The 24,476-nt window shown below is 48.9% G+C and overlaps 1 protein-coding gene across 1 annotated transcript in view; it reads right to left on the minus strand.

The window, feature by feature from the left end:
- The window catches only part of TRMO (tRNA methyltransferase O), a 104,152-nt gene extending 91,029 nt beyond the window's left edge, over positions 1-13,123 (minus strand). The window contains exon 1 of the mRNA XM_063914666.1: positions 12,886-13,123. Within this exon, the coding sequence (XP_063770736.1) occupies positions 12,886-12,955 (70 nt within the window). The 5' untranslated portion in view covers positions 12,956-13,123. The remainder of the gene's footprint in view (positions 1-12,885) is intronic.
- Positions 13,124-24,476: the final 11,353 nt, after the last annotated feature.

Below are 24,476 nucleotides of genomic sequence, written 5' to 3' on the forward strand. Positions count from 1 at the left end.
CGGCTCTGGGAACGGACGATCGAGGTCAGGCCCTGTGTTCGAACCCTCTGGAGCTAATGGTGTCCAGTAGTCTAAGAAGCACAAGCTAGCTGCAAGTAGGTAGGTTTGCTTCTCTCCCCTCAGTCCCACGTAGCAGTGAGTCTGTTGCCAGCAGATCTCACTGAAAATAAAAAACCTAACAAACACTTTCTTTTCTAGCAAGCTCAGGAGAGCCCACTAGGAGCACCCAGCTATGGCCGGGCACAGATTCTAACTGAGGTCTGGAGGAGGGGCATAGAGGGAGGAGCCAGTGGACACCAGATAGTACCTAATCTTTCTTTTAGAGTGCCCAGTCTCCTGCGGAGCCCGTCTATTCCCCATGGTCCTTATGGAGTTCCCAGCATCCACTAGGACGTCAGAGAAAATAAGATTTTACTTACCGGTAAATCTATTTCTCGTAGTCCGTAGAGGATGCTGGGGACTCCGTAAGGACCATGGGGAATAGACGGGCTCCGCAGGAGATAGGGCACTTTAAGAAAGCTTTGGATTCTGGGTGTGCACTGGCTCCTCCCTCTATGTCCCTCCTCCAGACCTCAGTTAGAGAAACTGTGCCCAGAGGAGATGAACAGTACGAGGAAAGGATTTTTGTAAATCTAAGGGCAAGATTCATACCAGCAACACCAATCACACCATATAACTTGTGATAAACTACCCAGTTAACAGTATGAACAATAACATAGCCTCGGTTCAAACCCGATCAACTATAACATAACCCTTATGTAAGCAATAACTATATACAAGTCTTGCAGAAAAAGTCCGCACTTGGGACGGGTGCCCAGCATCCTCTACGGACTACGAGAAATAGATTTACCGGTAAGTAAAATCTTATTTTCTCTAACGTCCTAGAGGATGCTGGGGACTCCGTAAGGACCATGGGGATTATACCAAAGCTCCCAAACGGGCGGGAGAGTGCGGATGACTCTGCAGCACAGATTGAGCAAACAGGAGGTCCTCCTCAGCCAGGGTATAAAACTTATAGAACTTTGCAAAGGTGTTTGACCCCGACCAAGTAGCAAATCACAGTTGTAGTGCCGAGACCCCTCGGGCAGCCGCCCAAGAAGAGCCCACCTTCCTAGTGGAATGGGCCTTAACCGATTTAGGCAATGGCAATCCTGCCGAAGAATGCGCCTGCTGAATCGTGTTACAGATCCAGCGAGCAATAGTCTGCTTTGAAGCAGGACCGCCAACCTTGTTGGCCGCATACAGAACAAACAGAGCTTCGGTCTTCCTGATCCTAGCCGTTCTGGTCACATAAATCTTCAAAGCCCTGACCACATCCAGGGACTCGGAATCCTCCAAGTCCCGTGTAGCCACAGGCACGACAATAGGTTGGTTCATATGAAAAGATGAGACCACCTTGGGCAGAAATTGAGGACAAGTCCTCAACTCTGCCCTATCCACGTGAAAAATCAGGTATGGGCTTTTATATGATAAAGCAGCCAATTCCGAAACCCGCCTTGCAGAAGCTAAGGCCAACAACATGACCACTTTCCAAGTGAGATATTTCAACTCTACTGTTTTGAGTGGTTCAAACCAAGGTGACTTGAGGAAACTTAATACCACGTTAAGGTCCCAAGGCGCCACCGGAGGTACAAAGGGAGGCTGAATATGCAGCACGCCCTTCACAAAAGTCTGTACTTCAGGAAGAGAAGCCAATTCTCTTTGAAAGAAAATGGATAAGGCCGAAATTTGAACCTTTATGGACCCTAATTTTAGGCCCAAATTCACTCCCGTTTGAAGGAAGCGAAGCAACTGGAACTCCTCCGTAGGAGCAGTTCTGGCCTCACACCAAGAAACATATTTTCGCCATATACGGTGATAATGTTTCGACGTCACGTCCTTCCTAGCCCTGATCAGGGTAGGAATGACCTCCTCCGGAATCCCTTTTTCCGCTAGGATCCGGCGTTCAACCGCCATGCCGTCAAACGCAGCCGCGGTAAGTCTTGGAAAAGAAAGGGCCCCTGCTGCAGCAGGTCCTGCCTTAGAGGAAGAGGCCACGGATCTTCTGTGAGCAACTCTTGCAGATCCGGATACCAAGTCCTCCTTGGCCAATCTGGAACAATGAGGATTGTTCTGACCCTTCTTATTCTTATTATCCTCAACACCTTGGGTATGAGAGGTAGAGGAGGAAACACATAGACCGATCTGAACACCCAAGGTGTCACCAGAGCATCTACCGCAACCGCCTGAGGGTCTCTTGACCTGGCGCAATACCTCTTTAGCTTTTTGTTGAGGCGGGAAGCCATCATGTCTATCTGAGGCAGTCCCCACCGATCCGTGATCTGTGTGAAGACTTCTTGATGAAGTCCCCACTCTCCCGGATGCAGGTCATGCCTGCTGAGAAAGTCTGCCTCCCAGTTGTCCACCCCCGGGATGAACACTGCTGATAGTGCGCTTACATGGCCTTCCGCCCAGCGTAGAATCCTGGTCGCCTCTGACATGGCCAGTCTGCTCCTTGTGCCGCCTTGGCGGTTTACATGAGCCACTGCCGTGACATTGTCTGACTGAATCAGAACCGGTTTGTTCCGAAGCCATTTCTCCGCTTGGCGTAGGGCGTTGTATATGGCCCTCAACTCCAGCACATTGATGTGGAGACCAGTCTCTAGGCTTGACCAGAGACCCTGGAAATTTCTTCCTAGTGCGACAGCTCCCCAACCTCGGAGGCTCGCGTCCGTGGTCACCAGGACCCAGTCCTGAATGCCGAACCTGCGACCCTCCAGGAGGTGAGCACTGCGCAGCCACCACAGGAGAGGCCCTGGGAGACAGGGTGATCCGTTTTTGCATGTATAGATGGGACCCGGACCATTTGTCCAATAGGTCCCATTGAAAGGTCCTTGCATGGAACCTGCCGAAGGGGATGGCCTCGTATGAAGCCACCATCTTCCCCAGAACCCTCGTGCAATGATGCACTGAAACCTTTTTTGGCTTCAATAGGTTCCTGACCAGAGCTACGAGCTCCTGAGCCTTCGCCAATGGAAAAAAAACCCTCTTTTTTGGTCTGTCTAGAATCAGGCCCAAAAAGGGCAGATGTGTTGCAGGGACTAGCTGGGATTTCGGTAAATTGAGAATCCAGCCGTGCCTCTGCAACGTCTTCACGGACAGAGACATGCTGTCCAGCAACTTCTCCCGAGATCTCGCCTTTATGAGGAGGTCGTCCAAGTACGGGATAATTGTGACGCCCTGCCTGCGCACGAGCACCATCATTTCCGCCATTACCTTGGTGAAAATTCTCGGGACCGTGGAAAGACCAAACGGCAACGTCTGAAATTGGTAGTGACAGTCCTGTACTGCATATCTCAGGAACGCCTGGTGAGGAGGGAAAATCGGAACATGAAGGTATGCATCCTTTATGTCCAGGGACACCATCCAATCCCCTCCCTCCAGGCTGGCGATGACCGCTCTGAGTGACTCCATTTTGAACTTGAACCTCTTCAAGTACAGGTTCAGGGATTTCAGATTTAAAATGGATCTGACCGAACCGTCCGGTTTCGATACCACAAACAGGGATGAATAATAACCTTCTCATTGCTGGAGATGAGGAACTTTGACTATCACCTGTTGAATGTACAATTTGTGAATTGCAGCTAACACCAGCTCCCTCTCCGACGGGGAAGCCGGCAGAGCCGATTTGAAAAACCGGAAAGGAGGCACGTCTTCGAATTCCAGTCTGTATCCCTGGGAAACAATCTCTATTGTCCAGGGATCCACCTGTGACAGAACCCAGACGTGGCTGAACAGACGAAGACGTGCCCCCACTTGATCTGACCCCCCCCCCGAAAAGCCCCAGCGTCATGCGGTGGACTTTGCGGAAGTAGGGGAGGACTTCTGCTCTTGGGAACTAGCAGAGTGCAGCTTTTTTCCCTTGCCTTTACCTCTGGCAACAAAGGACGATCCTCGTACCTTCTTGCTTTTATTGGAACGAAAGGACTGCATTTGATAATGCGGTACCTTCTTAGCATGCTGCGGGGGAACATAAGGTAAAAAATTCGATTTACCGGCCGTAGCAGTAGAGACAAGGTCCAAGAGGCCTTCTCCAAACTCCTCCTCCCCCTTGTAAGGCAATGACTCCATATGCCGCTTTGAGTCGGCGTCTCCCGTCCACTGTCGGGTCCACAAGAGTCGCCTAGCAGAAATAGACATAGCGTTTATTCTGGAGCTTAGTAAACAAATGTCTCTCTGAGCATCCCTCATATACAAGGCAGCATCTCTGATATGCTCAATGGTCATTAGAATGGTTTCCCTATCTAAGGTGTCAATCTCCGTAGATAAGTAGTCTGCCCATGCCACGACAGCACTACCAACCCAGGCCGACGCCATGGCCGGTCTAACGATAGTTCCTGAATGTGTGTAAATGTGCTTCATGGTAATTTCCTGCTTGCGATCAGCAGGATCCTTGAGGGAAGCAGTATCCGGAGAAGGCAGTGCCACCTTCTTGGATAAGCGTGTCAGTGCCTTGTCTACTTTAGGCGAAGATTCCCATCGTATCCTATCCTTCTGTGGAAAAGGATACGCCATAAGAATCCTTTTGGGAACATGTAGTCTCCTATCCGGAGACTCCCAAGCCTTTTCGCACAATTCGCTTAGCTCAAATGAGGACGGAAACGTGACCTCAGGCTTTTTCCCTTTATACATGTGGACCCTCGTGTCAGGGACAGGGGGTTCCTCAGTGATATGCAAAACCTCTTTTATGGCAATAATCATGTATCGAATACCCTTTGCCACCTTCGGCTGTAATTTTGCATCCTCATAGTCGACACTAGAGTCAGTATCTGTGTCGGTATCTGTGTCAGCGACCTGGGATATGGGGCGCTTTTGAGACCCTGAAGGTCCTGGCGCCACAGGGACAGGCACGGTCTGGCTACCTGACTGATCCCTAGCCTCAGCCTTGTCTAACCTTTTATGCAGGAGATTCACATTTGCATTTAAGACATTCAGCATATCCACCCAGTCTGGTGTCGGCGTTGCCGACGGCGACCTGACATTCAAACACTCCCCCTCCACATTAAGCGAGCCTTCCTAGTCAAACATGTCTACACACACGTACCGACACACTTCATACACACAGGGAAACTCTTTTCTGAAGACAGTATCCCCTTTAAGGCCCTTTGGAGAGACAGAGAGAGAGTATGCCAGCACACACCCCAGCGCAATGACCCTGGAGACCAACACAAAATGTTTTTCCCCAGCAGTGCTGTGTAATATCTTATCCGCCAATTATGTGCCCCCCCCCCCCCCCTCTCTTTTAAACACCCCTTCACCATGTGTAAGCAGGGGAGAGTCCGGGGAGCTTCCTCTCAGCGTTCTGTGGAGAGAAAAATGGCGCTGGCGAGTGCTGAGGGAGAAGCCCCGCCCCTCGGCGGCGGGCTTCGGTCCCGCTCAAATTTGTGTAAAAATGGCGGGGGCTCTTTTATATACATGTACAGTGCCCAGCTGTACATGTATATATCTTTTTGCCATGTTCTGAGGTGTTACTATTGCTGCCCAGGGCGCCCCCCCTGCGCCCTACACCCATACAGTGACCGGAGTGTGTGAGGTGTGTGGTGCAATGACGCACAGCTGCGGTGCTGTGCGTTACCTCAGTGAAGCCGCTGAAGGCTTCTGCCGCCTGAGACGTCTTCTTGCTTCTGTTCTGGCTCTGTGAGAACGGCGACGTGGCTCCGGGAGTGGACGCCCAGGACGATCCTGTGTTCACCCCCTCTGGAGCCAATGGTGTCCAGTAGCCGAGGAAGCAGATCCTATCATTTAAGTAGGTCTGCTCCTCTCTCCCCAGTCCCTCGACGCAGGGAGCCTGTTTCCAGCAGTGCTCCCTGTAAAAATAGAAAAATCCAAACAAAAATGCTTTCTAATGCAAAGAACTCAGGAGAGCTCCCTGCAGTGCGCCCATCTTCCTCTGGGCACAGTGTAAAACTGAGGTCTGGAGGAGGGACATAGAGGGAGGTGCCAGTGCACACCCAGAATCCAAAGCTTTCTTAAAGTGCCCTATCTCCTGCGGAGCCCGTCTATTCCCCATGGTTCTTACGGAGTCCCCAGCATCCTCTAGGACGTTAGAGAAAATGCTCTGTTCCTGGACTTTCCTGGTAATGTATGATTGCCATCACCTGTGGTGAAACACCTTTCTTATCAATTAACTAGCTCACCACAGGTGATGGCAATCATACAGTACCAGGAAAGTCCAGGAACAGAGCATTTTCTACCTCATGGAGAGGGTCAGGTAGGCAAGTATGCTTTGACTATAGAGTTTCCAAGCAAATGCATACCTCCCAACATGACCCTTTCCAGAAGGGACAGAATGCTCTACTGCTGGACTTTTCTCTTAATTTATGATTGCCGGCAACTTTATTGAACAGGTTAATGGATAAGAAAGGTGTTTCACCACAGGTGATGACAATAATAATAAGAATTTACTTACCGATAATTCTATTTCTCGGAGTCCGTAGTGGATGCTGGGGTTCCTGAAAGGACCATGGGGAATAGCGGCTCCGCAGGAGACAGGGCACAAAAAGTAAAGCTTTAGGATCAGGTGGTGTGCACTGGCTCCTCCCCCTATGACCCTCCTCCAAGCCTCAGTTAGGTACTGTGCCCGGACGAGCGTACACAATAAGGAAGGATTTATGAATCCCGGGTAAGACTCATACCAGCCACACCAATCACACTGTACAACCTGTGATCTGAACCCAGTTAACAGTATGATAACAACGGAGCCTCTGAAAGGATGGCTCACAACAATAATAACCCGATTTTTGTAACTATGTACAAGTAATGCAGATAATCCGCACTTGGGATGGGCGCCCAGCATCCACTACGGACTCCGAGAAATAGAATTATCGGTAAGTAAATTCTTATTTTCTCTATCGTCCTAGTGGATGCTGGGGTTCCTGAAAGGACCATGGGGATTATACCAAAGCTCCCAAACGGGCGGGAGAGTGCGGATGACTCTGCAGCACCGAATGAGAGAACTCCAGGTCCTCCTTAGCCAGGGTATCAAATTTGTAGGATTTTACAAACGTGTTTGCCCCTGACTAAATAGCCGCTCGGCAAAGTTGTAAAGCCGAGACCCCTCGGGCAGCCGCCCAAGATGAGCCCACCTTCCTTGTGGAATGGGCATTTACATATTTTGGCTGTGGCAGGCCTGCCACAGAATGTGCAAGCTGAATTGTGTTACACATCCAACTAGCAAAAGTCTGCTTAAAAGCAAGAGCACCCAGTTTGTTGGGTGCATACAGGATAACAGCAAGTCAGTTTTCCTGACTCCAGCCGTCCTGGAACCTATATTTTCAGGGCCCTGACCACATCTAGCAACTTGGAGTCCTCCAAGTCCCTAGTAGGCACAAGACACCACAATAAGCTGGTTCAGGTGAAACACTGACACCACCTTAGGGAGAGAACTGGGGACGAGTCCGCAGCTCTGCCCTGTCCGAATGGACAAACAGATATGGGCTTTTTTGAGAAAAAAAACCACCAATTTGACACTCGCCTGGTCCAGGCCAGGTCCAAGAGCATGTTCACTTTCCATGTGAGATGCTTCAAATCCACAGATTTGACTGGTTTTAAACCAATGTGTTTTGAGGAATCCCAGAACTACGTTGAGATCCCACAGTGCCACTGGAGGCACAAAAGGGGGTTGTATATGCAATACTCCCTTGACAAACTTCTGGACTTCAGGAACTGAAGCCAATTCTTTCTGGAAGAAAAATCGACAGGGCCGAAATTTGAACCTTAATGGACCCCAATTTGAGGCCCATAGACACTCCTGTTTGCAAGAAATGCAGGAATCGACCGAGTTGAAATTTCTTCGTGGGGCCTTCCTGGCCTCACACCACGCAACATATTTTCGCCACATGTGGTGATAATGTTGTGCGGTCACCTCCTTTCTGGCTTTGACCAGGGTAGGAATGACCTCTTCCTGAATGCCTTTTCCCTTAGGATCCGGCGTTCCACCGCCATGCCGTCAAACGCAGCTGCGGTAAGTCTTGGAACAGACATGGTACTTGCTGAAACAAGTCCCTTCTTAGCGGCAGAGGCCATAAGTCCTCTGTGAGCATCTCTTGAAGTTCGGGGTACCAAGTCCTTCTTGGCCAATCCGGAGCCATGAGTATAGTTCTTACTCCTCTACGTCTTATAATTCTCAGTACCTTAGGTATGAAAAGCAGAGGATGGAACACATAGACCGACTGGTACACCCACGGTGTTACCAGAACGTCCACAGCTATTGCCTGAGGGTCTCTTAACCTGGCGCAATACCTGTCCCGTTTTTTTGTTCAGACGGGACGCCATCATGTCCACCTTTGGTAATTCCCAACGGTTTACAATTATGTGGAAAACTTCCCCATGAAGTTCCCACTCTGCCGGGTGGAGGTCGTGCCTACTGAGGAAGTCTGCTTCCCAGTTTCCATTCCCGGAATGAAACACTGCTGACAGTGCTATCACATGATTTTCCGCCCAGCGAAAAGTCCTTGCAGTTTTTGCCACTGCCCTCCTGCTTCTTGTGCCGCCCTGTCTATTTACGTGGGCGACTGCCGTGATGTTTTATCCCACTGGATCAATACCGGCTGACCTTGAAGCAGAGGTCTTGCTAAGCTTAGAGCATTATAAATTTACCCTTAGCTATATTTATGTGGAGAAAAATCTCCAGACTTGATCACACTCCCTGGAAATTTTTTCCTTGTGTGACTGCTCCCCAGCCTCTCGGGCTGGCCTCCGTGGTCACCAACATCCAAAACTGAATGCCGAATCTGCGGCCCTCTAGAAGATGAGCACTCTGTAACCACCACAGGAGAGACACCCTTGTCCTTGGATATAGGGTTATCCGCTGATGCATCTGAAGATGCGATCCGGACCATTTGTCCAGCAGATCCCACTGAAAAGTTCTTGCATGAAATCTGCCGACTGGAATTGCTTCGAAGGAAGTCACCATTTTTTTACCATGGCCCTTGTGCAATGATGCACTGATTTTAGGAGGTTCCTGACTAGCTCGGATAACTCCCTGGCTTTCTCTTCCGGGAGAAACACCTTTTTTCTGGACTGTGTCCAGAATCATCCCTAAGCACAGGAGACTTGTTGTCGGGATCAGCTGCGATTTTGGAATATTTAGAATCCACCCCTGCTGTTGTAACAGTATCCGAGATAGTGCTACTCCGACCTCCAACTGTTCCCTGGACTTTGCCCTTATCAGGAGATCGTCCAAGTAAGGGATAATTAAGACGCCTTTTCTTCGAAGAAGAACCATCATTTCGGCCATTACCTTGGTAAAGACCCGGGGTGCCGTAGACAATCCAAACGGCAGCGTCTGAAACTGATAGTGACAGTTCTGTACCACGAACCTGAGGTACCCTTAGTGATAAGGGCAAATTTGGGACATGGAGGTAAGCATCCCTGATGTCTCGGGACACCAGATAGTCCCCTACTTCCCGGTTCGTTATCACTGCTCTGAGTGACTCCATCTTGATTTGAACCTTTGTAAGTGTTCAAATTTTTTTAGATTTAGAATAGGTCTCACCTAGCCTTCTGGCTTCAGTACCACAATATAGTGTGGAATAATACCCCTTTTCTTGTTGTAGGAGGGGTAATTTAATTATCACCTGCTGGGAATACAGCTCGTGAATTTTTTCCCATACTGCCTCCTTGTCGGAGGGAGACCTTGGTAAAGCAGACTTCAGGAGCCTGCGCAGGGGAAACGTCTCGACATTCCAAACTGTACCCCTGGGATACTACTTGTAGGATCCAGGGGTCCTGTACGGTCTCAGCGTCATGCTGAGAGCTTGTCAGAAGCGGTGGAACGCTTCTGTTCCTGGGAATGGGCTGCCTGCTGCAGTCTTCTTCCCTTTCCTCTATCCCTGGGCAGATATGACTCTTATAGGGACGAAAGGACTAAAGCTGAAAAGACGGTGTCTTTTTCTGCAGAGATGTGACTTAGGGTAAAAACGGTGGATTTTCCAGCAGTTGCCGTGGCCACCAGGTCCGATGGACCGACCCCAAATAACTCCTCTTCCTTTATACGGCAATACACCTTTGTGCCGTTTGGAATCTGCATCACCTGACCACTGTCGTGTCCATAAACATCTTCTGGCAGATATGGACATCGCACTTACTCTTGATGCCAGAGTGCAAATATCCCTCTGTGCATCTCGCATATATAGAAATACATCCTTTAAATGCTCTATATTTTTAGTCAGGGAATCCGACCAAGCCACCCCAGCTCTGCCCATCCAGGCTGAGGCGATCGCTGGTCGCAGTATAACACCAGTATGTGTGTATATACTTTTTATGATATTTTTCCAGCCTCCTGTCAGCTGGCTCCTTGAGGACGGCCCTATCTATAGACGGTACCGCCACTTGTTCTGATAAGCGTGTGAGCGCCTTATCCACCCTAAGGGGTGTTTCCCAAAGCGCCCTAACTTCTGGCGGGAAAGGGTATACCGCCCATATTTTCTATCGGGGGGAACCCACGCATCATCACACACTTCATTTAATTTATCTGATTCAGGAAAAACTACGGTAGTTTTTTCACATCCCACATAATACCCTCTTTTGTGGTACTTGTAGTATCAGAAATATGTAACCCTCCTTCATTGCCCTTAACGTGTGGCCCTAATGAGGAATACGTTTGTTTATTCACCGTCGACACTGGATTCAGTGTCCCTGTCTGTGTCTGTGTCGACCGACTAAAGTAAACGGGCGTTTTAAAACCCCTGACGGTGTTTTTGAGACGTCTGGACCGGTACTAATTGTTTGTCGGCCGTCTCATGTCGTCAACCGACCTTGGCGCGTGTTGACATTATCACGTAATTCCCTAAATAAGCCATCCATTCCGGTGTCGACTCCCTAGAGAGTGACATCACCATTACAGGCAATTGCTCCGCCTCCTCACCAACATCGTCCTCATACATGTCGACACACACGTACCGACACACAGCACACACACAGGGAATGCTCTGATAGAGGACAGGACACTCTAGCCCTTTGGAGAGACAGAGGGAGAGTTTGCCAGCACACACCAAAAACGCTATAATTATATAGGGACAACCTTATATAAGTGTTTTCCCTTATAGCATCTTTTTTATATATTTCTAACGCCAAATTAGTGCCCCCCCTCTCTGTTTTAACCCTGTTTCTGTAGTGCAGTGCAGGGGAGAGCCTGGGAGCCTTCCCTCCAGCCTTTCTGTGAGGGAAAATGGCGCTGTGTGCTGAGGAGATAGGCCCCGCCCCTTTTTCGGCGGCCTCGTCTCCCGCTCTTAACGGATTCTGGCAGGGGTTAAATATCTCCATATAGCCCCCGGAGGCTATATGTGAGGTATTTTTAGCCAAAAAAGGTTTTCATTTGCCTCCCAGGGCGCCCCCCTCCCAGCGCCCTGCACCCTCAGTGACTGCCGTGTGAAGTGTGCTGAGAGGAAAATGGCGCACAGCTGCAGTGCTGTGCGCTACCTTAAGAAGACTGAGGAGTCTTCTGCCGCCGATTCTGGACCTCTTCTCGTTTCAGCATTTGCAAGGGGGCCGGCGGCGAGGCTCCGGTGACCATCCAGGCTGTACCTGTGATCGTCCCTCTGGAGCTAATGTCCAGTAGCCAAGAAGCCAATCCATCCTGCACGCAGGTGAGTTCACTTCTTCTCCCCTAAGTCCCTCGTTGCAGTGATCCTGTTGCCAGCAGGACTCACTGTAAAATAAAAAACCTAAGCTAAACTTTTCTAAGCAGCTCTTTAGGAGAGCCACCTAGATTGCACCCTTCTCGGCCGGGCACAAAAATCTAACTGAGGCTTGGAGGAGGGTCATAGGGGGAGGAGCCAGTGCACACCACCTGATCCTAAAGCTTTACTTTTTGTGCCCTGTCTCCTGCGGAGCCGCTATTCCCCATGGTCCTTTCAGGAACCCCAGCATCCACTAGGACGATAGAGAAAAATTAAGTGGGAAGTCCAGGAGCAGAGCATTCTGTCCCTCCTGGAGTGGGTCATGTTGGGAAGTATGCGGATGTATTGGCGAGACTGAAAATGGAGCATGCCTTACAATACGAGCAGGTATGCCCGTGCGGTTGGTTCTAAATCGGAGTGGGAGAAGGGTCCTTCTGACGTCACTAGGGGAGGAGACACAACACCAGGGGGAGGAGCTATGGCCAAACAGGGTACCCAAAAAGTACGCTCGCCACCAGGTTACTGAAGGTAATAGTTGGTGGCGAGGATAATAGAGGAACTATCCCGCTGGCCTAGCTCCTCCCCCTTGTGTTGTGGCCCCTCCCCCTGACACAAAAGGTTCCTTAGGCCACTTGACTAGCATCTACCATGCCCTGGGTGAACAGAATATGGGCATGCAACGGGTGAAAGCATATGGACAAGAAGATGTATATATAGGATGATGGCTTCTGCAGTTAGCATTACAATCACACTGGCAGTGATCCCATGACGTTTCAACCCTACCTACTGATTACTTTATACAGTACATTTGTGCCTTTGAAGATCTAATTTCGTTTAGTATCAGTAGTTTTTCTTAGAAGGCAGACAATGCCCTATGAATGCATCTTGTACACAAAGTGACAAACACGATTCAATAAGGTACAAGAAGACTAAAGAAATAGTATATTAATTAAATTGAAAGATGGATTTAGGTTTAGTTGTGAAACGTCTACACTACAGTGCTTTCAAATTCTATATATCCATAGGATAGCACAGAATATCGAGATTACATTATGAGGGAAGAACCGATGATGACTAATCACCGCTTGTAATTAATATGATGAAACTGGTAAACTAGACGCTACCCTATCACCACGTGCGCAGCAGCGCCGTACAGACTTAGCCCACACTAAAGATGGCGGACGTAACTCATCTATGAAGCACAGGCCGTTCGCTTATTGGTTACCTGTCTCTAGAGAACGCGTCAAGATTCCCGCACGCTTCTTGTCGCTTCCCTCATAGACTGAATTCTCCATGCTATAGCTCTACAGCGGCGTGTGCACTTATATTTGTTGGCAGAGTCGCTGACTGTAGGAGCACCTGTGCGGTTATCCCAGCACAGTCGTATACCACGAGTAGTAGTATCACGTGTCCGGATCGACGTCATGCGCCGTGTGCCCCGCCCTGGTCTGGTGTCCTGATTGCATGGTCGTCTGTAGCCGCTTGTCGCTGCGCCTCAGTGTTTTATAGAGTGTATATACCAAGCCATGTACTAAGTTACGTTGCACAAAATATACCATCATTTTAACAAACAAATGCTATAAAAGTTATAATAGGGTATTTTATTTTTTACTACACCTAATGTTTTGTGCAGCAGCGCAACATTAGTTTACAGCTGGGTCTGTAACAAAGGTTCTTAAACTGTGCTGTGGCACCCTGGGGTGCCTCGGTGCACTTGCAGAAATGCCGTGGATTGGGGGTCCAGGACCAATTCAAATTATTTTTGGTCAATACTATAATCAAGTGGCCTAAAGGACCTATGGTGTCAGGGGGAGGAGCCACGTTGCCAGGGGGTGGGGCTAAGCCAGCGGGATAGTTCTTCTATCCATGCCACCAACTACTACCGCTCGCCACTGAGCCCAAAGCGTGGCGAGCAAAGTGAGTCCGCAAGGGTACATTTTGCGGTTTCCCTGTTCGGCCATTGCTCCTCCCTTGGTGGCGTGGCTCCTCCCCTGGCGACATCAGCGGTCCCTTACCTATCTTAGATCTAGAACTAACCATAGGCAAACACAGTGCTGCTGGCTTTCAATCATAAAATATGTGGAGTGGACAAACAGAAGCAAATCTTGTCACCACACAGTTCAACCGAATGATGACATATAAATACAAGTTACTTAATTTAATATATCTAAATTTCTTAATAAGAAACTTTCTCTATCGTCCTAGTGGATGCTGGGGTTCCTGAAAGGACCATGGGGAATAGCGGCTCCGCAGGAGACAGGGCACAAAAAGTAAAGCTTTAGGATCAGGTGGTGTGCACTGGCTCCTCCCCCTATGACCCTCCTCCAAGCCTCAGTTAGATTTTTGTGCCCGGCCGAGAAGGGTGCAATCTAGGTGGCTCTCCTAAAGAGCTGCTTAGAAAAGTTTAGCTTAGGTTTTTTATTTTACAGTGAGTCCTGCTGGCAACAGGATCACTGCAACGAGGGACTTAGGGGAGAAGAAGTGAACTCACCTGCGTGCAGGATGGATTGGCTTCTTTGGCTACTGGACATTAGCTCCAGAGGGACGATCACAGGTACAGCCTGGATGGTCACCGGAGCCTCGCCGCCGGCCCCCTTGCAGATGCTGAAACGAGAAGAGGTCCAGAATCGGCGGCAGAAGACTCCTCAGTCTTCTTAAGGTAGCGCACAGCACTGCAGCTGTGCGCCATTTCCTCTCAGCACACTTCACACGGCAGTCACTGAGGGTGCAGGGCGCTGGGAGGGGGGCGCCCTGGGAGGCAAATGAAAACCTTTTTTGGCTAAAAATACCTCACATATAGCCTCCGGGGGCTATATGGAGATATTTAACCCCTGCCAGAATCCATTAAAGAGCGGGAGACGAGCCCGCCGAAAAAGGGGCGGGGCCTATCTCCTCAGCACACAGCGCCATTTTCCCTCACAGAAAGGCTGGAGGGAAGGCTCCCAGGCTCTCCCCTGCACTGCACTACAGAAACAGGGTTAAAACAGAGAGGGGGGGCACTAATTTGGCGTTAGAAATATATAAAAGATGCTATAAGGGAAAACACTTATATAAGGTTGTCCCTATATAATTATAGCGTTTTTGGTGTGTGCTGGCAAACTCTCCCTCTGTCTCTCCAAAGGGCTAGTGGGTCCTGTCCTCTATCAGAGCATTCCCTGTGTGTGTGCTGTGTGTCGGTACGTGTGTGTCGACATGTATGAGGACGATGTTGGTGAGGAGGCGGAGCAATTGCCTGTAATGGTGATGTCACTCTCTAGGGAGTCGACACCGGAATGGATGGCTTATTTAGGGAATTACGTGATAATGTCAACACGCTGCAAGGTCGGTTGACGACATGAGACGGCCGACAAACAATTAGTACCGGTCCAGACGTCTCAGAAACACCGTCAGGGGTTTTAAAACACCCGTTTACTTTAGTCGGTCGACACAGACACGGACACTGAATCCAGTGTCGACGGTAAATAAACAAACGTATTCCTTATTCGGGCCACACGTTAAGGGCAATGAAGGAGGTGTTACATATTTCTGATACTACAAGTACCACAAAAGAGGGTATTATGTGGGATGTGAAAAAACTACCGTAGTTTTTCCTGAATCAGATAAATTAAATGAAGTGTGTGATGATGCGTGGGTTCCCCCCGATAGAAAATTGATGGGCGGTATACCCTTTCCCGCCAGAAGTTAGGGCGTGTTGGGAAACACCCCTTAGGGTGGATAAGGCGCTCACACGCTTATCAAAACAAGTGGCGGTACCGTCTATAGATAGGGCCGCCCTCAAGGAGCCAGCTGACAGGAGGCTGGAAAATATCATAAAAAGTATATACACACATACTGGTGTTATACTGCGACCAGCGATCGCCTCAGCCTGGATGTGCAGAGCTGGGGTGGCTTGGTCGGATTCCCTGACTAAAAATATTGATACCCTTGACAGGGACAGTATTTTATTGACTATAGAGCATTTAAAGGATGCATTTTCTATATATGCGAGATGCACAGAGGGATATTTGCACTCTGGCATCAAGAGTAAGTGCGATGTCCATATCTGCCAGAAGATGTTTATGGACACGACAGTGGTCAGGTGATGCAGATTCCAAACGGCACAAAGGTGTATTGCCGTATAAAGGAAGAGGAGTTATTTGGGGTCGGTCCATCGGACCTGGTGGCCACGGCAACTGCTGGAAAATCCACCGTTTTTACCCTAAGTCACATCTCTGCAGAAAAAGACACCGTCTTTTCAGCCTCAGTCCTTTCGTCCCTATAAGAGTCATATCTGCCCAGGGATAGAGGAAAGGGAAGAAGACTGCAGCAGGCAGCCCATTCCCAGGAACAGAAGCGTTCCACCGCTTCTGCCAAGCTCTCAGCATGACGCTGGGACCGTACAGGACCCCTGGATCCTACATGTAGTATCCCAGGGGTACAGATTGGAATGTCGAGACGTTTCCCCTTCGCAGGCTCCTGAAGTCTGGTTTACCAAGGTCTCCCTCCGACAAGGAGGCAGTATGGGAAACAATTCACAAGCTGTATTCCCAGCAGGTGATAATCAAATTACCCCTCCTACAACAAGAAAAGGGGTATTATTCCACATTATATTGTGGTACTGAAGCCAGAAGGCTAGGTGAGACCTATTCTAAATCTAAAAAAATTTGAACACTTACAAAGGTTCAAATCAAGATGGAGTCACTCAGAGCAGTGATAACGAACCAGGAAGAAGGGGACTATATAGTGTCCCGAGACATCAGGGATGCTTACCTCCATGTCCAAAATTTGCCCTTCTCACTAAGGGTACCTCAGGTTCGTGGTACAGAACTGTCACTATCAGTTTCAGACGCTGCCGTTTGGATTGTCCACGGCACCCCGGGTCTTTACCAAGGTAATGGCCGAAATGATGATTCTTCTTCGAAGAAAAGGCGTCTTAATTATCCCTTACTTGGACGATCTCCTGATAAGGGCAAAGTCCAGGGAACAGTTGGAGGTCGGAGTAGCACTATCTCGGATACTGCTACAACAGCACGGGTGGATTCTAAATATTCCAAAATCTCAGCTGATCCCGACGACAAGTCTGCTGTGCCTAGGGATGATTCTGGACACAGTCCAGAAAAAGGTGTTTCTCCCGGAAGAGAAAGCCAGGGAGTTATCCGAGCTAGTCAGGAACCTCCTAAAATCAGTGCATCATTGCACAAGGGTCCTGGTAAAGATGGTGACTTCCTACGAAGCAATTCCATTCGGCAGATTTCACGCAAGAATTTTTCAGTGGGATCTGCTGGACAAATGGTCCGGATCGCATCTTCAGATGCATCAGCGGATAACCCTATATCCAAGGACAAGGGTGTCTCTCCTGTGGTGGTTACAGAGTGCTCATCTTCTAGAGGGCCGCAGATTCGGCATTCAGGATTGGATGCTGGTGACCACGGAAGCCAGCCCGAGAGGCTGGGGAGCAGTCACACAAGGAAAAAATTTCCAGGGAGTGTGATCAAGTCTGGAGACTTTTCTCCACATAAATATACTGGAGCTAAGGGTAAATTTATAATACTCTAAGCTTAGCAAGACCTCTGCTTCAAGGTCAGCCGGTATTGATCCAGTGGGAAAAACATCACGGCAGTCGCCCACGCAAATAGACAGGGCGGCACAAGAAGCAGGAGGGCAATGGCTAAAACTGCAAGGACTTTTCGCTGGGCGGAAAATCATGTGATAGCACTGTCAGCAGTGTTTCATTCCGGGAATGGAAACTGGGAAGCAGACTTCCTCAGCAGGCACGACCTCCACCCGGCAGAATGGAAACTTCATCGGGAAGTTTTCCACATGATTGTAAACCGTTGGGAAATACCAAAGGTGGACATGATGGCGTCCCGTCTGAACAAAAAACGGGACAGGTATTGCGCCAGGTTAAGAGACCCTCAGGCAATAGCTGTGGACGTTCTGGTAACACCATGGATGTACCAGTCGGTGTATGTGTTCCATCCTCTGCTTCTCATACCTAAGGTACTGAGACTTATAAGACGTAGAGGAGTAAGAACTATACTCATGGCTCCGGATTGGCCAAGAAGGACTTGGTACCCGGAACTTCAAGAGATGCTCACAGAGGACTTATGGCCTCTGCCGCTAAGAAGGGACTTGTTTCAGCAAGTACCATGTCTGTTCCAAGACTTACCGCAGCTGCGTTTGACGGCATGGCGGTGGAACGCCGGATCCTAAGGGAAAAAGGCATTCCGGAAGAGGTCATTCCTACCCTGGTCAAAGCCAGAAAGGAGGTGACCGCACAACATTATCACCACATGTGGCAAAAATATGTTGCGTGGTGTGAGGCCAGAAAGGCCCCACGAAGAAATTTCAACTCGGTCGATTCCTGCATTTCCTGCAAACAGGAGTGTCTATGGGCCTCAAATTGGGGTCCATTAAGGTTCAAATTTCGGCCCTGTCGATTTTCTTCCAGAAAGAAGTGGCTTCAGTTCCTGAAGTCCAGAAGTTTGTCAAGGGAGTATTGCATATACAACCCCCTTTTGTGCCTCCAGTGGCACTGTGGGATCTCAACGTAGTTCTGGGATTCCTCAAATCACATTGGTTTAAAACCAGTCAAATCTGTGGATTTGAAGCATCTCACATGAAAAGTGACCATGCTCTTGGCCCTGGCCTGGACCAGGCGAGTGTCAAATTGGTGGTTTTTTTCTCAAAAAAGCCCATATCTGGTGGTCCATTTGGACAGGGCAGAGCTGCGGACTCGTCCCCAGTTCTCTCCCTAAGGTGGTGTCAGTGTTTCACCTGAACCAGCTTATTTTGGTGCCTTGCGCCTACTAGGGACTTGGAGGACTCCAGGTTGCTAGATGTTGTCAGGGCCCTGTAAATATAGGTTCCAGGACGGCTGGAGTCAGGAAAACTGACTTGCTGTTATCCTGTATGCACCCAACAAACTGGGTGCTCTTGCTTCTAAGCAGACTATTGCTAGTTGGATGTGTAATACAATTCAGCTTGCACATTCTGTGGCAGGCCTGCCACAGCCAAAATATGTAAATGCCCATTCCACAAGGAAGGTGGGCTTATCTTGGGCGGCTGCCCGAGGGGTCTCGGCTTTACAACTTTGCCGAGCGGCTATTTAGTCAGGGGCAAACACGTTGGTAAAATCCTACAAATTTGATACCCTGGCTAAGGAGGACCTGGAGTTCTCTCATTCGGGGCTGCAGAGTCATCCGCACTCTCCCGCCCGTTTGGGAGCTTTGGTATTATCCCCATGGTCCTTTCAGGAACCCCAGCATCCACTAGGACGATAGAGAAAATAAGAATTTACTTACCGATAATTCTATTTCTCGGAGTCCGTAGTGGATGCTGGGCGCCCATCCCAAGTGCGGATTATCTGCAATACTTGTACATAGTTACAAAAATCGGGTTATTATTGTTGTGAGCCATCTTTTCAGAGGCTCCGCTGTTATCATACTGTTAACTGGGTTCAGATCACAGGTTGTACAGTGTGATTGGTGTGGCTGGTATGAGTCTTACCCGGGATTCAAAATCCTTCCTTATTGTGTACGCTCGTCCGGGCACAGTATCCTAACTGAGGCTTGGAGGAGGGTCATAGGGGGAGGAGCCAGTGCACACCACCTGATCCTAAAGCTTTACTTTTTGTGCCCTGTCTCCTGCGGAGCCGCTATTCCCCATGGTCCTTTCAGGAACCCCAGCATCCACTACGGACTCCGAGAAATAGAATTATCGGTAAGTAAATTCTTATTTTCTGCAACGGTGTATACTGGTATTCCACAGGGAATAACATCGGGGTGTAGAGTTGGATCTTGAGTCGAAGCACCAACATGCTTAAACTTTGACTGTTCCCGGGATGCACTGCACTGCCTCCTCTATATAACCCCTCCTCCGTGCACAGGAGCTCAGTTTTAAACTTAGGCCCTCATTCCGAGTTGTTCGCTCATTGCCGAGTTTCGCTATATTGCGATTAGTTGCTTACTGCGCATGCGCAAGGTTCGCAGAGCGCATGCGCTTAGTTATTTTACACAAAAGTTATGTATTTTACTCACGGCGTAACAAGGATTTTTAATCGGTCTGGTGATCGGAGTGTGATTGACAGGAAGTGGGTGTTTCTGGGCGGAAACTGTCCGTTTTATGGATGTGTGCGTAAAAACGCTGCCGTTTCTGGGAAAAACGCGGGAGTGGCTGGAGAAACGGGGGAGTGTCTGGGCGAACGCTGGGTGTGTTTGTGACGTCAAACCAGGAACGAAACTGACTGAACTGATCGCAATGGCAGAGTAAGTCCCGAGCTACTCAGAAACTGCAAAGAAATTTCTATTCGCAATTATGCGAATCTTTCGTTCGCAATTCTGCAAAGCTAAGATTCACTCCCAGAGGGCGGCGGCTTAGCGTGTGCAATGCTGCTAAAAGCAGCTAGCGAGCGAACAACTCGGAATGAGGGCCTTGGTGCCAGCTGTGCAGGTCACTAACAGACGGGGCTGCCTGAGGCATCCCTGAAGACTTTAAAAAATGAAGAAAGCTTTTACTATGCTGACTGAGCCGCAGCACTTCTCTGTCTGTGAGACATGCCGTGCTGCGGCTCCATCACCTCCCCTTTATGGCGCTGTATACTCCTGCGGCCTGGTTCCCGGGTACTTACAGCGGAGACGCAGCAGTATTTTGACACACCGCCGCTGCATCATCTCCAGAATCGTGTGGCTGCAGGACTTGGGGAGGAGGTAAGAGGGTCCACCAGGGGGACCCGCCGGGTACAAATCGCGATTCGAGCACGGCCCATGGGAGACGGACCGCGAGGCTGGCGTGGACACTGTACTGCTTAGGGACCCCACTATATCCACCAGGGCAGTAAACAGAGCGCAGGCATATATTTTAGGCTCCACTAAGTACCAGTGGTGAAGTCCAGAGCCGGGCACCATTTACTGCAGATGTTCCCGCCCTGTAGCTACTTTCACTTTCCCCTCACTCCCTGCTGAGACCTGGCGCCATTTTTAGCTAAGGGCCGCTCTCTATGGGATTGCTGGTTGCTGTTTCCTCTGTATAGCCGCCTGTTCCAGCGCTGTGCTTATACAGGACACTTGAGTATTCTACCTGTCATTTGACTGTGTTAGTTAAGAAATACTTGTGTTGCTGACAGAATAGGTGGTACAATTATTCTGTGATGTACATCCAATACTGCTGTGCATTGTTATATCTCTCTGCATATACATATCTGCTATTGTATGTAAATTGCCTGTCCAGTGCAGTATTATTGTTGTGTACATTATTCCTGCGTTGTGTTTGTGACTGAGTGTGCCATATAGCTACTGTGTGTGCTCTCCTTTTCAAGTGTATCACACCTTTGCTATCACTATGTTCTGAACCCTGTGAGGATAAGTGCATCAGGGTCCACATTTCTTTGAATATAAATATACATATATAGTGCTACACAGTCTATACATCTCAGTGTATTTTTTCTGTGTATTTTCAGTCACCCCATACCGATTAATTTCTCTGTTTGTGTCCTGCTTTTATTAGCACATAAATCAGGGGATTGCGGTATTACTATTGTTTGGCTATATTGTACTGTGTGCCCAACGGCTACATTCCTCATAATGTCTGCCACACAGGGCGGGAATTCCGTGGACGCTCCTGCATCAGGCAGTGCTGCTTCCACAGATTTACCGAGAGGGGAACCTGCTGCTGGGGATGTGGGTACTGGGTCCCTTACATCTCCCACTCCACCGGTGGCCCCCGTGGCCAACCAAGAGCCATCGTGGGCCACCTTTTCTTGTATGTTAAATACTTTGGTAACACGTCTTACGCCCCCCGTGGGACTGCCTGTGCCAATGTAGCCACAGATTGTCCCTGTAGCTAACCCGCCTTGGGCGGACACACTATCTAACCAGATACAGGTTTTGAATAAATCCTTGGTTAAACAGAAGCGTACATCTCATCCATCTGGGGCTAAGGGGTCCTCTAAGCGTGTGATTTCCTCCTCTCAATCCATTCATGTTTCAGATACTTCTTCTGATGAAGATGGGGCCTATACTGATCTGACTGATTCTGACTCAGCGTACTCTGATGGGGAACATGTACCTCAGGTTAATGTCCCGGAAAAAGTGGAAGCTATCAAAATGGTTCTCCAAATTGATGATGAAGCTGACCCCACTACTGCATCAAAAATTCAATCTTCAGAAGGTGGCAAAGGTAGTTTTCCTCACTCTGACCTTTTAATTGACATACGTCAAGAGGCTTGGGTCTCCCCAGGAAAGAAGTTTGCCCTATCCAAGAAGATGTTGGCTCGTTTTCCTATCCCTGCAGAGTTAACTAACACGCGGGAAACTCCACTGCCGGTCGACTCGCATGTCGCACGGATCGTGGTTTCCTCTTTTCTGCCTGTCACCACTGTCACCCTTCTGAAGGAGCCGACAGATAAGCGTGTGGAGGGATGTCTGAAGTGTATTTATTCCCTAACTGGGGCAATTCACAGGCCCACTATTGCGGCCTCCTGGGCTGCAAAAGCTATTGATGCGTGGGTCCAGGTACTGGAGGAAGAGCTACCTCAGGATATTTCTGACATTGCCAAACAGTGTCTGTCTCATATTACCACCGCCTCACATTGTATTGAAGAGGCATCCTCTGAGGAAGGTATTCTGGCGTCCACTACGTCTATTTTGACTCGCCGGATTCAATGGTTGCGGTCCGGGAAGGTGGACCTAGATTCTAAGAAGACTCTGGAGGTGCTCCCTTTTAAGGGAGACATTCTTTTTGGAGAAGATCGTAATAAGATCGTGACTGACTTAGCCTCTGCTAAGACTGCGTGCCTTCCCAATACTGCTCCTTCTGCTCCGAAAGCTAAAATTGCTACTTTTTGTTCCTTTTGGACCTCAGGGAAATTAAAGGGTCAGGGGTACTTGAGCAAGCCTCGTATTTCCAAGACCGGTAAGCACAAATCTAAACAATCCTGGTCTGCCTGTCAGCCGGCTCCCAAAAAGGACAAGCCTGCAGCATGACGGGGCGGGCCTTCCCCTGGGGGACCCCAGGGTGGGAGGCCGAATCCTGCAGTTCACCCAGGTCTGGTTAAGGACCACTTCAGAAGCGTGGGTGCAGGAAGTTGTCTCTCTTGTCAAAGTCGAAAAATATCATAATACATATGCCTTGTACTAACCCCATGCACATGCCCGCTGCTCGTCCGCCGTGTGTGCACATATCCGCAATTTGCGTAAGATCGCTCCGGCGATCATGCGCATGATATGGGTATTTACGGCGGAGTTTGTGAGCGTGTAGCGTGTTATTAGAACATAGCATATTTAACCCAAATAGTGCACATTGTACACATAGCCCCCTGCACCACATCAGAAAGAAATAGCTGTTTAAAATAGTTACTGAACAAAGGGATTCACCTTTACAGGATAGGAGAGGACAGAACAAGGTTACAAGGTGGTGTTTGGTATCCAGCTGTAGGGTATTTTAAGGGAAACATTCTGGTGTTGGTTTGAGAAAGATCGCTTGTTCCTGCGTATAGTTATGTGCAAAAGTAGAATATGAACATTAACTGTGTTTACATTATATTAAGTATGCAGGGGGAATCCAGAGGAGGCCACCCACAAGAGCAGCTGAGAAAGACATAGCCCACCTTTTCAAATCAACCTATGACCTCTCAAGTAATGAAAAGGTACATCTCTGTGTCCAATAGACAAAGGGATTACAGTGACCATTGTATTGTTTTGGATGAAGTTAATAAATAGAGCTTGCAGCAGGCTTGGTCACACAAGACTCTGAACGATATCTACTTGACGAGCGGAGGACTGGATCCAGGTTGCGTTTGCGAAACATTCTCACGTATGTACATTCTCTGTAGCCATTATTCTGTTTAGATATCATGTTAGCTTGTAGTGTATAAATTGTATTGTTATTTCCTTTTGTCTAATTAATCCGCAGTGGCCTTAGAACCCTGTGGTTTTACCCCATATCGGTGTTGTGTCCTCATTTCTCTGCTAGGGGTTATAGGGTTATTATATTCACAAACTGCTTAAGGTTTTAACGTGTATTTGGTAAAGGGTACGCACTGTGAGTACTTTGTACCGACAGCGCTACACAAGGTTCAAAGTGTATCATCATTACAGTGCCGTGCTGCAGAAGGTTTAAAGCATAAACGTATCATTACATTGTATCACTAACAAGGTTTAAAATCTATCATCCTATTGTGTGCGCGCGGTGTGTACTTTGTACTCCTGGCGCGGCGTCCTGTACGCTAAGTCCGTAAGCTATAGGACTCTGTACACAAATAGCGTACACAGTACGTAGCGTGTGTATTCAATCTAGCGGCCGCAGCTGCCCCACGATAAAGGTGTATTTAAAGGTATAGCTTTATGTTTAAAGATAATAATTGACATTATCACTCTCATTTGCAGTCTCTATCAAGAGCCGTCCCCCTTGCCAGTTCCGCACAACGGTCATCCCATCGGACCCATTGAAGGTGCAAGCTCTACACTTGGTTGTCCAATCCCTTCTGGAGACTGGAGTGGTGGTGGCGGTGCCTATCTCTCAAACGGAGGGGCTACTACTCGACCCTGTTTCTAATACCGAAACCCAATGGGTCTTTCCAGCCTATTCTCAACCTCATTCACTGAACAAGTTTGTGAGAGTTTCCAGGTTCCGTATGGAAACACTGTGCTCCATTGTACTGGCCATGGAACCTGGGGACTAAATGGCATCCCTGGACATACAGGATGCTTACCTGCATATATCTATTGTCATTTCGCATCAGCAATATCTGCAGTTTGCTATTGGCAACCTCCATTATCAATTCAGGGTTCTGCCGTTTGGACTGACTACGGCCCCTCGGATTTTCACCAAGGTCATGGC

Source organism: Pseudophryne corroboree, chromosome 1 (assembly GCF_028390025.1).
Source record: "Pseudophryne corroboree isolate aPseCor3 chromosome 1, aPseCor3.hap2, whole genome shotgun sequence".
Lineage (NCBI taxonomy): Eukaryota > Metazoa > Chordata > Amphibia > Anura > Myobatrachidae > Pseudophryne > Pseudophryne corroboree.